This window comes from Argopecten irradians, chromosome 13 (genome assembly GCF_041381155.1).
Source record: "Argopecten irradians isolate NY chromosome 13, Ai_NY, whole genome shotgun sequence".
Taxonomy (NCBI): domain Eukaryota; kingdom Metazoa; phylum Mollusca; class Bivalvia; order Pectinida; family Pectinidae; genus Argopecten; species Argopecten irradians.
Window position 1 is genome coordinate 13,642,450 of NC_091146.1, and position 15,309 is coordinate 13,657,758.

The following is a 15,309-nucleotide window of genomic DNA, read 5'->3' on the forward strand; positions in this document are numbered from 1 at the left end:
TTTCTGAAATGGCTCTATGCGCGGAACGATTCATAAGAAAGTGACTACACGTTATACATGACTCGGCATCGAGCATGCGCATTCCCAATACCACATAAGCTACAGGTATATTTAATTCACATATCAAACAACATTGTATCAGACTGGAAACGAGACCTACAGACATCAGATAGTTTTAGCTGAAGTCGGTTGTACTTGTGTTCAGTTTATACTCTTTACGTAAGATCAATGTGTCTCACCCGAAACTGTTGTGACTGATAACTGTATATGTAATTCGTGAGGTGTTGGATTTTGCGTCCTGAATATAAAACAAAAGTCGTTCAGTTATGAATAGTTACATGTGGCTGCTTTTAGGTTTTGGGTGTACGGTCCGGGCGATGATGTCACTTTCGTTTACACGTGTAATTTATGTGCCTATTACTGACTACGATCTTGACGTTTTGACTGTAGAGCAGAACGTACATAGTCAGATCGAGTGTTCATCACATTGTGGTACGTACTGTCATTCATTCAACTACAATATGGATAATCAAGAATGCAGAACATGTGCTAAACAGTTCTGTTCTGCCGGGGGTGTCAATCAGTCCAACGTCATGCAGATGTTCGTAAAGGGGAATGTAGAGAATACCAGTCATACCCTCCAATATGACGTCAGCTCTAATGAATCAAATGTCGTCAGATCAAACGATCGAGCTGACGTCCCTCCTACCCATTCAATTGATGTAAGTTTCATTCCTACGAACGTCGTTAGTAAGATTCCTCCTAATGACATCAGCTCTTCAGTTAGTGCTGACGTCAAGTTAGATGACGTCACCGATCCAAATGACATCAGTCCTGTTTCTCAAGACGTCTCGAGAAGTACATTTCAAAATGGAGTTAGTATTTCCCCTGCAGATAACTCCGGTGCATCTGCACAAGATGGTGTCATAACTTCTTCTTCAGATGGCGTAACAAGTACATCAGACGACGTAAGCACTATCCAACAAGCTGGCGTCAGCACAACCTCTCATGACGGCGTCAGTACTATCCAACAAGCTGGCGTCACCACAACCTCTCATGACGACGTGAGCCAACAAGCTGGCGTCAGTACAACCTCTCATGACGACGTGAGCACTATCCAACAAGCTGGCGTCAGCACAACCTCTCATGACGACGTCAGTACTATCCAACAAGCTGGCGTCAGCACAACCTCTCATGACGACGTGAGCACTATCCAACAAGCTGGCGTCAGCACAACCTCTCATGACGACGTGAGCACTATCCAACAAGCTGGCGTCAGTACAACCTCTCATGACGACGTGAGCACTATCCAACAAGCTGGCGTCAGCACAACCTCTCATGACGACGTGAGCACTATCCAACAAGCTGGCGTCAGTACAACCTCTCATGACGACGTGAGCACTATCCAACAAGCTGGCGTCAGTACAACCTCTCATGACGACGTGAGCACTATCCAACAAGCTGGCGTTAGCACAACCTCTCATGACGACGTGAGCACTATCCAACAAGCTGGCGTCAGTACAACCTCTCATGACGACGTGAGCACTATCCAACAAGCTGGCGTCAGTACAACCTCTCATGACGACGTGAGCACTATCAAACAAGCTGGCGTCAGTACAACCTCTCATGACGACGTGAGCACTATCCAACAAGCTGGCGTTAGCACAACCTCTCATGACGACGTGAGCACTATCCAACAAGCTGGCGTCAGTACAACCTCTCATGACGACGTGAGCACTATCCAACAAGCTGGCGTCAGCACAACCTCTCATGACGACGTGAGCACTATCCAACAAGCTGGCGTCAGTACAACCTCTCATGACGACGTGAGCACTATCCAACAAGCTGGCGTCAGTACAACCTCTCATGACGACGTGAGCACTATCAAACAAGCTGGCGTCAGTACAACCTCTCATGACGACGTGAGCACTACTCCTACAGATGACATAAAGACTAATTCTCCGGATGTTGACATAGCTACACAAATGAATGACGTCAGTACTTTTAAACAAAGAACCACATCCGGAGATCCCAGAAGATCCACCTCCATAAATGATATTATAACTACATCTGCAGATTACATCAGAACTTCTCCGTATGGCAGCAAAATTAAACCCCCAGCCGAGGTCAGTACTACATATACAAACAAGCCTATTCCTGAGTTTTCTGTCGAACCTCTTCCTGTGGTTGATGCTGCACCTGATGATATATCATATGATGCTTAACCAGTCGATGGGTATGTGACTGGATCTGTCGATGGGTATGTGACTGGATCTGTCGATGAGTATGTGACTGGATATGTCGATGGGTATGTGACTGGATCTGTCGATGGGTTTGTGACTGGATCTGTCGATGGGTATGTGACTGGATCTGTCGATGGGTTTGTGACTGGATCTGTCGATGGGTATGTGACTGGATCTGTCGATGGGTATGTGACTGGATCTGTCGATGGGTATGTGACTGGATCTATCGATGAGTATGTGTGTGATTTTGTCGATGGGTATGTGTGTGATTTTGTCGATGGGTATGTGACTGGATCTGTCGATGGGTATGTGTGTGATTTTGTCGATGGGTATGTGACTGGATCTGTCGATGGGTATGTGACTGGATCTGTCGATGGGTATGTGACTGGATCTGTCGATGAGTATGTGTGTGATTTTGTCGATGGGTATGTGACTGGATCTGTCGATGAGTATGTGTGTGATTTTGTCGATGGGTATGTGACTGGATCTGTCGATGAGTATGTGTGTGATTTTGTCGATGGGTATGTGACTGGATCTGTCGATGGGTATGTGACTGGATCTGTCGATGAGTATGTGTGTGATTTTGTCGATGGGTATGTGACTGGATCTGTCGATGGGTATGTGACTGGATCTGTCGATGGGTATGTGTGTGATTTTGTCGATGGGTATGTGACTGGATCTGTCGATGAGTATGTGTGTGATTTTGTCGATGGGTATGTGACTGGATCTGTCGATGAGTATGTGTGTGATTTTGTCGATGGGTATGTGACTGGATCTGTCGATGAGTATGTGTGTGATTTTGGCGATGGGTATGTGACTGGATCTGTCGATGAGTATGTGTGTGATTCTGTCGATGGGTATGTGACTGGATCTGTCGATGAGTATGTGTGTGATTTTGTCGATGGGTATGTGACTGGATCTGTCGATGAGTATGTGTGTGATTTTGTCGATGGGTATGTGACTGGATCTGTCGATGAGTATGTGTGTGATTTTGGCGATGGGTATGTGACTGGATCTGTCGATGGGTTTGTGACTGAACCTGTCGATGGGATGTGGATGAACGTGTCGATGGATTTGTGTCTGAACATGTCGATGGGTATGTGACTGGATCTGTCGATGGGTATGTGACTGAACCTGTCGATGGATATTGACTGAACCTGTCGATGGGTATGTGACTGGATCTGTCGATGGGTATGTGACTGGATCTGTCGATGGGTATGTGACTGAACCTGTCGATGGGTATGTAACTGAACCTGTCGATGGGTATGTAACTGAACCTGTCGATGGGTATGTAACTGAACCTGTCGATGGGTATGTAACTGAACCTGTCGATGGGTATGTAACTGAACCCTGTCGATAGTATGTGGCTGAACCTGTCGATGTATGTGGCTGAACCTGTCGATAGTATGTGGCTGAACCTGTCGATAGTATGTGGCTGAACCTGTCGCTGGGTTTTTGACTGACTCTGTCGATTGATATATGACTGATTCTGTCGATGGATTTTATGAATGAATCTGTCGATAGGTATGTAACTAGATTTATCGATAGGTATGTAACTAGATTTATCGATAGGTACGTGACTGAATCTTTCGATAGGTATGTGACTGAATCTGTCGATGGGTATGTGACTGTGAATCTTTGCTGGATTTTCTTTTTATTTCATTTTCTTACAACAAAGACACTTTCCTCTTTTGAATTCTTGAACAACAACGTAGTAATGTTAATGATATACTGATAGTTGTTTGATTATATCTGTACAAAACAAGATGTCTATATAAATCGTTGAATATAAATGCCTTAATTAATAATCTTAAGGATAATTATAATGTACAGAAGTCTAATATTTCTGATTAGAGTGAAAATAAAATTAAAAAAAAGTTTAAGATGGAATAGAGAAAATCGAAACCTTTATCGGATGTTTAATTTCCAGAGTGCCCCTCATAAAGATTATATACATAATAAACAGCTTGTTAGTCCAACTATCTGTCTGTCTGTCCCACTACGTCAAATGCCTCGGCCTGTTTTTATTGTTATTGATTTATGTTCATTTTAGGTATATCAAATAATAATGCCAACCCTGGCCTTTGGTGATGATCTAATTAGTATAATGTTATCCTTCATTAAACCATAATCTACAGTGTCTCCATCTCCCCTTCTTCGTTTAACCCCTCCCTTCTTCTTCCCTCCCATTCCAAGTCTTCTTTTTCTTGAGTGAGGGTATGCGAGTTTTGTGTCATATATGTTATATGTTTAATGAACATTTGAAAAATTAAAACAAAATAAAAAATGTAGCAGTCGTTTACTTATTTCTACATGATCTCTAGTCTTATATTGCCTCTTCTTTAGATTTTAATTCACGGTAAAATGCGATTTTATTGAATGCTAAATAGTCTAAATTATATTAAGGTCTTTAAAACAAGATGTGGCAGCAGAATTTTTATGTTGATCATAAATCCAATAAGGCCGTTATGACACCACTTCAGTTTTAAACTTATGTCAATATCTCGTTAACGGTTTAATGCATTTCTTGAATATGTAGAATCAAAAAGGTAACAAACAATTTGGTAACACTTTTCCATCAAACGTCAATTTCCGGTTCCAAAGTTCAAATGTGCAATTTTTCTTTAAAAAATCTAAAATTTTAGAAAGCCCAGATACCTGTTATTGGGCATGTACAATCCTGAGATAAATGACCACCATTCAAGGTTACAGGGGCCAACAATACCAAAATTTGGAACGACTTTTTGTTAAGTTCTAGAGGCCTAGAGACCGGATATTAGGCCTGTAGCATGCTGATATAAATGACAAATGATTACCAAGTTTGTTAAGATGAATTATCTTGATATTCATTTTAGGTCACAGGGACTAATACATCTACAATTTTTAAAGTAACGTCAACAAACCTGATATTGGGTCTGAGTGTTTTAATATAGATGATTTCCATTCAAGGTCACATTGATCAAATAACCTTATATCTTTATAAAGTTCTTGCCAAGTTCTGAAGGTCTAGAGACCTGATATTGGGTTTGTAACATGCTGCGATAAAAGATTTCCACGTACGTTAATATGTATGGCCTTGACCTTAATTCCTTGTTGGTGAAAAGCCTGTCAAATTGTCCAATGACAATTTCTAGTTTTTTATGTTATTGTTGACTTTAAGAAAATAATATATATTTCTTTGGGTTTCGGAAAGATCGTAGGTATTCTAACTTAGAAATGAACCAATGCCCAGTATGTCCCCGGTAAAAAAAAAAATAACATCTGGTCTAAGATATATTTAAAGCTATTGACGCTTAAAATAGTGACTGTTATAATGATAATGACGTTATAATAAGTGACTGTTACACAAATCATGACGTTATAATAAGTGATTGTTACAATGATAATGATGTTATAATAAGTGACTGTTACAATGATAATGACGTTATAATAAGTGACTGTTACAATGATAATGACGTTATAATAAGTGACTGTTACAATGATAATGACGTTATAATAAGTGACTGTTACAATGATAATGACGTTATAATAAGTGACTGTTACAATGATAATGACGTTATAATAAGTGACTGTTACAATGATAATGACGTTATAATAAGTGACTGTTACAATGATAATGACGTTATAATAAGTGACTGTTACAATGATAATGACGTTATAATAAGTGACTGTTACAATGATAATGACGTTATAATAAGTGACTGTTACAATGATAATGACGTTATAATAAGTGACTGTTACAATGATAATGACGTTATAATAAGTGACTGTTACAATGATAATGACGTTATAATAAGTGACTGTTACAATGATAATGACGTTATAATAAGTGATGTTACAATGATAATGACGTTATAATAAGTGACTGTTACAATGATAATGACGTTATAATAAGTGACTGTTACAATGATAATGACGTTATAATAAGTGACTGTTACAATGATAATGACGTTATAATAAGTGACTGTTACAATGATAATGACGTTATAATAAGTGACTGTTACAATGATAATGACGTTATAATAAGTGACTGTTACATGATAATGACGTTATAATAAGTGACTGTTACAATGATAATGACGTTATAATAAGCGACTGTTACAATGATAATGACGTTATAATAAGTGACTGTTACAATGATAATGACGTTATAATAAGTGACTGTTACAATGATAATGACGTTATAATAAGTGACTGTTACAATGATAATGACGTTATAATAAGTGACTGTTACAATGATAATGACGTTATAATAAGTGACTGTTACAATGATAATGACGTTATAATAAGTGACTGTTACAATGATAATGACGTTATAATAAGTGACTGTTACAATGATAATGACGTTATAATAAGTGACTGTTACAATGATAATGACGTTATAATAAGTGACTGTTACAATGATAATGACGTTATAATAAGCGACTGTTACAATGATAATGACGTTATAATAAGTGACTGTTACAATGATAATGACGTTATAATAAGTGACTGTTACAATGATAATGACGTTATAATAAGTGAATGTTACACAATGATAATGACGTTAGAATAAGTGACTGTTACAATGATAATGACGTTATAATAAGTGACTGTTACAATGATAATGACGTTATAATAAGTGACTGTTACAATGATAATGACGTTATAATAAGTGACTGTTACAATGATAATGACGTTATAATAAGTGACTGTTACAATGATAATGACGTTATAATAAGTGACTGTTACAATGATAATGACGTTATAATAAGTGACTGTTACAATGATAATGACGTTATAATAAGTGACTGTTACAATGATAATGACGTTATAATAAGTGACTGTTACAATGATAATGACGTTATAATAAGTGACTGTTACAATGATAATGACGTTATAATAAGTGACTGTTACAATGATAATGACGTTATAATAAGTGACTGTTACAATGATAATGACGTTATAATAAGTGACTGTTACAATGATAATGACGTTATAATAAGTGACTGTTACAATGATAATGACGTTATAATAAGTGACTGTTACAATGACGTTATAATAAGTGACTGTTACAATGATAATGACGTTATAATAAGTGACTGTTACAATGATAATGACGTTATAATAAGTGACTGTTACAATGATAATGACGTTATAATAATGACTGTTTACAATGATATGACGTTATAATAAGTGACTGTTACAATGATAATGACGTTATAATAAGTGACTGTTACAATGATAATGACGTTATAATAAGTGACTGTTACAATGATAATGACGTTATAATAAGTGACTGTTACAATGATAATGACGTTATAATAAGTGACTGTTACAATGATAATGATGTTATAATAAGTGACTGTTACAATGATAATGACGTTATAATAAGTGACTGTTACAATGATAATGACGTTATAATAAGTGACTGTTACAATGATAATGACGTTATAATAAGTGACTGTTACAATGATAATGACGTTATAATAAGTGACTGTTACAATGATAATGACGTTATGATAAGCGACTGTTACAATGATAATGACGTTATATAATAAGTGACTGTTACAATGATAATGACGTTATAATAAGTGACTGTTACAATGATAATGACGTTATAATAAGTGACTGTTACAATGATAATGACGTTATAATAAGTGAACTGTTACAATGATAATGACGTTATAATAAGTGACTGTTACAATGATAATGACGTTATAATAAGTGACTGTTACAATGATAATGACGTTATAATAAGTGACTGTTACAATGATAATGACGTTATAATAAGTGACTGTTACAATGATAATGACGTTATAATAAGTGACTGTTACAATGATAATGACGTTATAATAAGTGACTGTTACAATGATAATGACGTTATAATAAGTGACTGTTACAATGATAATGACGTTATAATAAGTGACTGTTACAATGATAATGACGTTATAATAAGTGACTGTTACAATGATAATGACGTTATAATAAGTGACTGTTACAATGATAATGACGTTATAATAAGTGACTGTTACAATGTTATAATGACTGTTATAATAATGACGTTATAATAAGTGACTGTTACAATGATAATGACGTTATAATAAGCGACTGTTACAATGATAATGACGTTATAATAAGTGACTGTTACAATGATAATGACGTTATAATAAGTGACTGTTACAATGATAATGACGTTATAATAAGTGACTGTTACAATGATAATGACGTTATAATAATGTGACTGTTACAATGATAATGACGTTATAATAAGTGACTGTTACAATGATAATGACGTTATAATAAGTGACTGTTACAATGATAATGACGTTATAATAAGTGACTGTTACAATGATAATGACGTTATAATAAGTGACTGTTACAATGATAATGACGTTATAATAAGTGACTGTTACAATGATAATGACGTTATAATAAGTGACTGTTACAATGATAATGACGTTATAATAAGTGACTGTTACAATGATAATGACGTTATAATAAGTGACTGTTACAATGATAATGACGTTATAATAAGACTGTTACAATGATAATGACGTATAATTAATATAATAAGAGACTGTTACAATGATAATGACGTTATAATAAGCGACTGTTACAATGATAATGACGTTTATAATAAGCGACTGTTACAATGATAATGACGTTATAATAAGTGACTGTTACAATGATAATGACGTTATAATAAGCGACTGTTACAATGATAATGACGTTTATAATAAGTGACTGTTACAATGATAATGACGTTATAATAAGTGACTGTTACAATGATAATGACGTTATAATAAGTGACTGTTACAATGATAATGACGTTATAATAAGCGACTGTTACAATGATAATGACGTTATAATAAGTGACTGTTACAATGATAATGACGTTATAATAAGTGACTGTTACAATGATAATGACGTTATAATAAGTGACTGTTACAATGATAATGACGTTATAATAAGTGACTGTTACAATGATAATGACGTTATAATAAGTGACTGTTACAATGATAATGACGTTATAATAAGTGACTGTTACAATGATAATGACGTTATAATAAGTGACTGTTACAATGATAATGACGTTATAATAAGTGACTGTTACAATGATAATGACGTTATGATAAGTGACTGTTACAATGATAATGACGTTATAATAAGTGACTGTTACAATGATAATGACGTTATAATAAGTGACTGTTACAATGATAATGACGTTATAATAAGTGACTGTTACAATGATAATGACGTTATAATAAGTGACTGTTACAATGATAATGACGTTATAATAATAAGTGACTGTTACAATGATAATGACGTTATAATAAGTGACTGTTACAATGATAATGACGTTATAATAAGTGACTGTTACAATGATAATGACGTTATAATAAGTGACTGTTACAATGATAATGACGTTATAATAAGTGACTGTTACAATGATAATGACGTTATAATAAGTGACTGTTACAATGATAATGACGTTATAATAAGTGACTGTTACAATGATAATGACGTTATAATAAGTGACTGTTACAATGATAATGACGTTATAATAAGTGACTGTTACAATGATAATGACGTTATAATAAGTGACTGTTACAATGATAATGACGTTATAATAAGTGACTGTTACAATGATAATGACGTTATAATAAGTGACTGTTACAATGATAATGACGTTATAATAAGTGACTGTTACAATGATAATGACGTTATAATAAGTGACTGTTACAATGATAATGACGTTAGTTATAATAAGTGACTGTTACAATGATAATGACGTTATAATAAGTGACTGTTACAATGATAATGACGTTATAATAAGTGACTGTTACAATGATAATGACGATAATATAATAATGTGACTGTTACAATGATAATGACGTTATAATAAGCGACTGTTACAATGATAATGACGTTATAATAAGTGACTGTTACAATGATAATGACGTTATAATAAGTGACTGTTACAATGATAATGACGTTATAATAAGTGACTGTTACAATGATAATGACGTTATAATAAGTGACTGTTACAATGATAATGACGTTATAATGGACTGTTACAATGATATGACGTTATATAAGTGACTGTTACAATGATAATGACGTTATAATAAGTGACTGTTACAATGATAATGACGTTATAATAAGTGACTGTTACAATGATAATGACGTTATAATAAGTGACTGTTACAATGATAATGACGTTATAATAAGTGACTGTTACAATGATAATGACGTTATAATAAGTGACTGTTACAATGATAATGACGTTATAATAAGTGACTGTTACAATGATAATGACGTTATAATAAGTGACTGTTACAATGATAATGACGTTATAATAAGTGACTGTTACAATGATAATGACGTTATAATAAGCGACTGTTACAATGATAATGACGTTATAATAAGTGACTGTTACAATGATAATGACGTTATAATAAGCGACTGTTACAATGATAATGACGTTATAATAAGTGACTGTTACAATGATAATGACGTTATAATAAGTGACTGTTACAATGATAATGACGTTATGATAATAAGTGACTGTTACAATGATAATGACGTTATAATAAGTGACTGTTACAATGATAATGACGTTATAATAAGTGACTGTTACAATGATAATGACGTTATAATAAGTGACTGTTACAATGATAATGACGTTATAATAAGTGACTGTTACAATGATAATGACGTTATAATAAGTGACTGTTACATGATAATGACGTTATAATAAGTGACTGTTACAATGTTAATGACGTTATAATAAGTGACTGTTATAATGATAATGACGTTATAATAAGTGACTGTTACAATGATAATGACGTTATAATAAGTGACTGTTACAATGATAATGACGTTATAATAAGTGACTGTTACAATGATAATGACGTTATAATAAGTGACTGTTACAATGATAATGACGTTATAATAAGTGACTGTTACAATGATAATGACGTTATAATAAGCGACTGTTACAATGATAATGACGTTATAATAAGTGACTGTTACAATGATAATGACGTTATAATAAGTGACTGTTACAATGTAATGACGTTATAATAAGCGACTGTTACAATGAAATGACGTTATAATAAGCGACTGTTACAATGATAATGACGTTATAATAAGTGACTGTTACAATGATAATGACGTTATTTATGATGTTAAGTGACTGTTACCTTGATAATGACGTTATATTTAAGCGACTGTTACAATGATAATGACGTTATAATAAGCGACTGTTACAATGATAATGACGTTATAATAAGTGACTGTTATAATTATAATGACGTTGTTATAAGCAATGAAAATGATGTTATATTTACATTCTGAGTGTTTCGTCACTATATGAATCAACCGACTGACGAAAACAAACATTTGCCTATAAATACACTATGAATACAACGATTCTCGTGCATCGATCAGCTGATTTCAAACATCACGCCAGTTTCATATAAAAATAGTCCCCCACAGTATTTTAATACATAATATTTAATGTGTTGTTTCTTGATATAGAATCAAGTAAGGTGTACTCTAATAAGTCAATCAAATCTTATTTTTACTATATTTGTCGATCAGGATGCATGAGTTTTGTTGTTCATAGCTGACTGAGTAGGAGACATGAGTTTTGTTGTTCATAGCTGACTGAGTAGGAGACATGAGTTTTGTTGTTCATAGCTGACTGAGTAGGAGACATGAGTTTTGTTGTTCACAGCTGACTGAGTAGGAGGCATGATGTTTGTTGTTCACAGCTGACTGAGTAGGAGACATGAGGTTTGTTGTTCACAGCTAACTGAGTAGGAGACATGATGTTTGTTGTTCATAGCTGACTGAGTAGGAGACATGAGTTTTGTTGTTCATAGCTGACTTAGTAGGAGACATGAGTTTTGTTGTTCATAGCTGACTGAGTAGGAGGCATGATGTTTGTTCTTCATAGCTAACTAAGCAAGATTATCCACACTGTAGTTAGATGAATGACAGTACGTACCACAATGTGATGAACACTCGATCTGACTATGTACGTTCTGCTCTACAGTCAAAACGTCAACATCGTAGTCAGTAATAGGCACGTGAGTTAGGGTCAAGGTCGAGGAGTTTATCTAATTTTTAACATGTCATTCAGAAATCCATTGACAGATTCACAGAACTTATTATGTAAGCTTGCCTTTTATGTGAAAGCAATGCCAAGTGCAAGGCCTTTACTAAGAGGTCGTGTGGGTTGTTAGCGGAGACTTCGAGGCCACATCATCATTTAATTCCCCCAACTACAACAGGAAAAGATGGGATTTACATATTACTTGAATGGTACTTTCCAATTTTCTGACTATACCTAGGTGTAGAGCAAATATTTAGAGCTTTGAATAGACAGTGCTGGAAGCTTGGATTTAGGTTTTGACGCTTTCTTTGGCAGATATTGTATTGTATTTCAGTGGTCTTCAAATTGGCGTAGCTTATCCAATATCAACGACATTACATTTTCAAACAATGATTATGCTCCACCAGGCATTAGTTGAGATTATCAATAGCTCTACTTCCCGTTCTTTTAATGTGATGTCTTTGATCCGTTCTTTGATTCTATATTGCATTAGAAAGAACATTCAGAGAAGATCTGTACATGTTAATTGGAAGGACAATTGCTTTGCTGATGCATTGTCACGATTTCAGTGGTCCAGGTTTAAGAACTTGGCGCCCCAGGCAGATCAACCCCAATAGTTATCTTCCAGACATTTCGGAGCAGTTTAAAAGCAAATTTGATGATTTGATATCTGTCTCCATCGGTCATAATAGAAAAGTCTTATAAACCAAATTTAAACATATTTTAATCCTTCATCGAGGACACTAACCTGTCAAACAATTGCCCCATCCTTTGAGTCACATATTGAACGTTATCATGTGTATGGCCGATAGAGATATGTCCCCTGCCTCAATGACCACCTACCTAGCAAGCTTGATTTTTTTATGTGGAAAGTTCTATTGATTTGTACGACCGAAACTCTTGATTGTAGCTATACTTAGTCTAAATTCTTAGTCTTAATTCTTCTGATCAGCTTTCTTCAAAGCAGTTTTGGTTTCTGAAGAGGGGGGGGGGTAATTAGCAGTAATATAGCAGGATATTGTAGATAGTTATCTTCTATACAGGCTAAGGTTAAAAGAAATATACAACCCATTCATTAAAATTCATTCATTAAGGATAGGAACAGCTACAGAGACAGGGAACAGAGGCTTATCAGCTCTTAGGACATTGGAGGTCTCATACTTCCAAGCTCTATATCAGTTTACCAGAGTCTTGCACGCTTCATGTTCGTTTGTTTTATTCAATTAATTCAGTCACACTAAATCTTGAGCATCTGTTCTCCTTGGTCTTACATTTTTCATGTTTAGTTTTCACACAGGTCTCGGAAATGGGAGAACAGTCTATGCTCCTGATTAACTGTGTGGCTAATGATCTAAGAACGTATCTGCTGCCAATAGTACGCGTGTACGAGTCAACATCGTAGTGGCAACGCTTGCGTTGGATTATGGCGGTAATTACTTCAAATACCCCGATAATCATTGCATTGGAAAAAACGTATTTCTGAAGTTGATTCAGGATGGTATAGAAAGAATGCTATTTGAGTGTGTGTTGGGGGGTGGGGGTGGAGGATATTTTTTGTTAACATGGGTATTTATTGACGTCCTCTTGTTTACATGGGAGGTCATTGACGCCCTCTTGTTTACATGGGAGTTATTGACGTCCTCTTGTTTACATGGGAGGTCATTGACGCCCTCTTGTTTACATGGGAGTTATTGACGTCCTCTTGTTTACATGGGTATTTATTGACGTCCTCTTGTTTACATGGGAGGTCATTGACGTCCTCTTGTTTACATTGGAGTTTGACGTCCTCTTGTTTACATTGGAGGTCATTGACGTCCTCTTGTTTACATGGGAGTTATTGACGTCCTCTTGTTTACATTGGAGTCATTGACGTCCTCTTGTTTACATTGGAGGTCATTGACGTCCTCTTGTTTACATGGGAGATTATTAACGCCCTCTTGCTTATATGGGAAGTTATTGACGTCCTCTTGTTTACATGGGAACTTATTGACGTCCCTAGAAAATAAACATCGTGGTCATTTTGAGTTTTAATGCATTTAATAGTTTTTATACAGAATAAAGGGTATTGAATGTTCGTATTGCTGCAGCACTACTCAAAGACATATTGTAATTTTAAGAGAAATTTATTTCAAGTATATACACGTGCAACGAATAAGCAGAATTTCTATATACAATATACATTTTCCTAAAAGACCTTATTTAAACAAAAGTATTTCAATTTCAAAAATGACTTTTGTTAAAGTTTTGTTTTTACAGAACTCATTTAATTTTGAAATAAAATTATATTTTGCTTTATTGATTTGAAAACAATTTGCTTTCTCATATTAACCAATACAGTAAAACAAAACGTATCAAATATGTTGATAATATGATAAAACTTAGACAAAACATACATCGAGTATTTGCTGTGATTCCATGTAATAGTGCCAGGTTTTATAAAACATGGGAAATCGTTTAAACGATATAAATACGTAGACTACCAAGTACATATACTGTATATACATTGTCAGGTAAATATATATGGAAAACTGTATCTGTTATGGACGTACGGTTATATGATTCAACAAATATAAAATCAATATAAATATATAAATAAACAAAGGCATGCCATATTTCCCGAGGGCGTAGCCCAAGGGAAATATTACTTGCCGCGGGTAAACTACGCGTCATGTCTCCCAACTGTCAGGGCAATACATTATTTATTATACCGAAAACAATTAAGTTGTTCTCGCGCCAGAATACAAGTCTAAAGTATAAGCTAGAATTTAAATTGTTTGCTCAAATACTGTTAGGCTAACATTACAGTTATTATTAAATAATGAGTTAGACCTACCGTATCTTTCAGCCAAAATCAACTCCCCTCAGCATGTTACATCATATAAACATTACATCGAGTGTAATTGTGTTATCTGTATCTTTTTTCATCAGAATATATCTAATTACCTCGGTCAAAGGCAGGCG

The 15,309-nt window shown here is 34.7% G+C and overlaps 1 protein-coding gene across 1 annotated transcript; it reads left to right on the plus strand.

The window, feature by feature from the left end:
- Positions 1 to 521: 521 nt before the first annotated feature.
- Positions 522 to 3,347, plus strand: LOC138305614 (fap1 adhesin-like). The gene is made up of 2 exons (XM_069245914.1): positions 522 to 2,130; positions 2,230 to 3,347. The coding sequence occupies exons 1-2, from the start codon at positions 522 to 524 to the stop codon at positions 3,345 to 3,347; spliced, it is 2,727 nt and encodes a 908-aa protein (XP_069102015.1).
- The last annotated feature ends 11,962 nt before the right edge of the window (positions 3,348 to 15,309 follow it).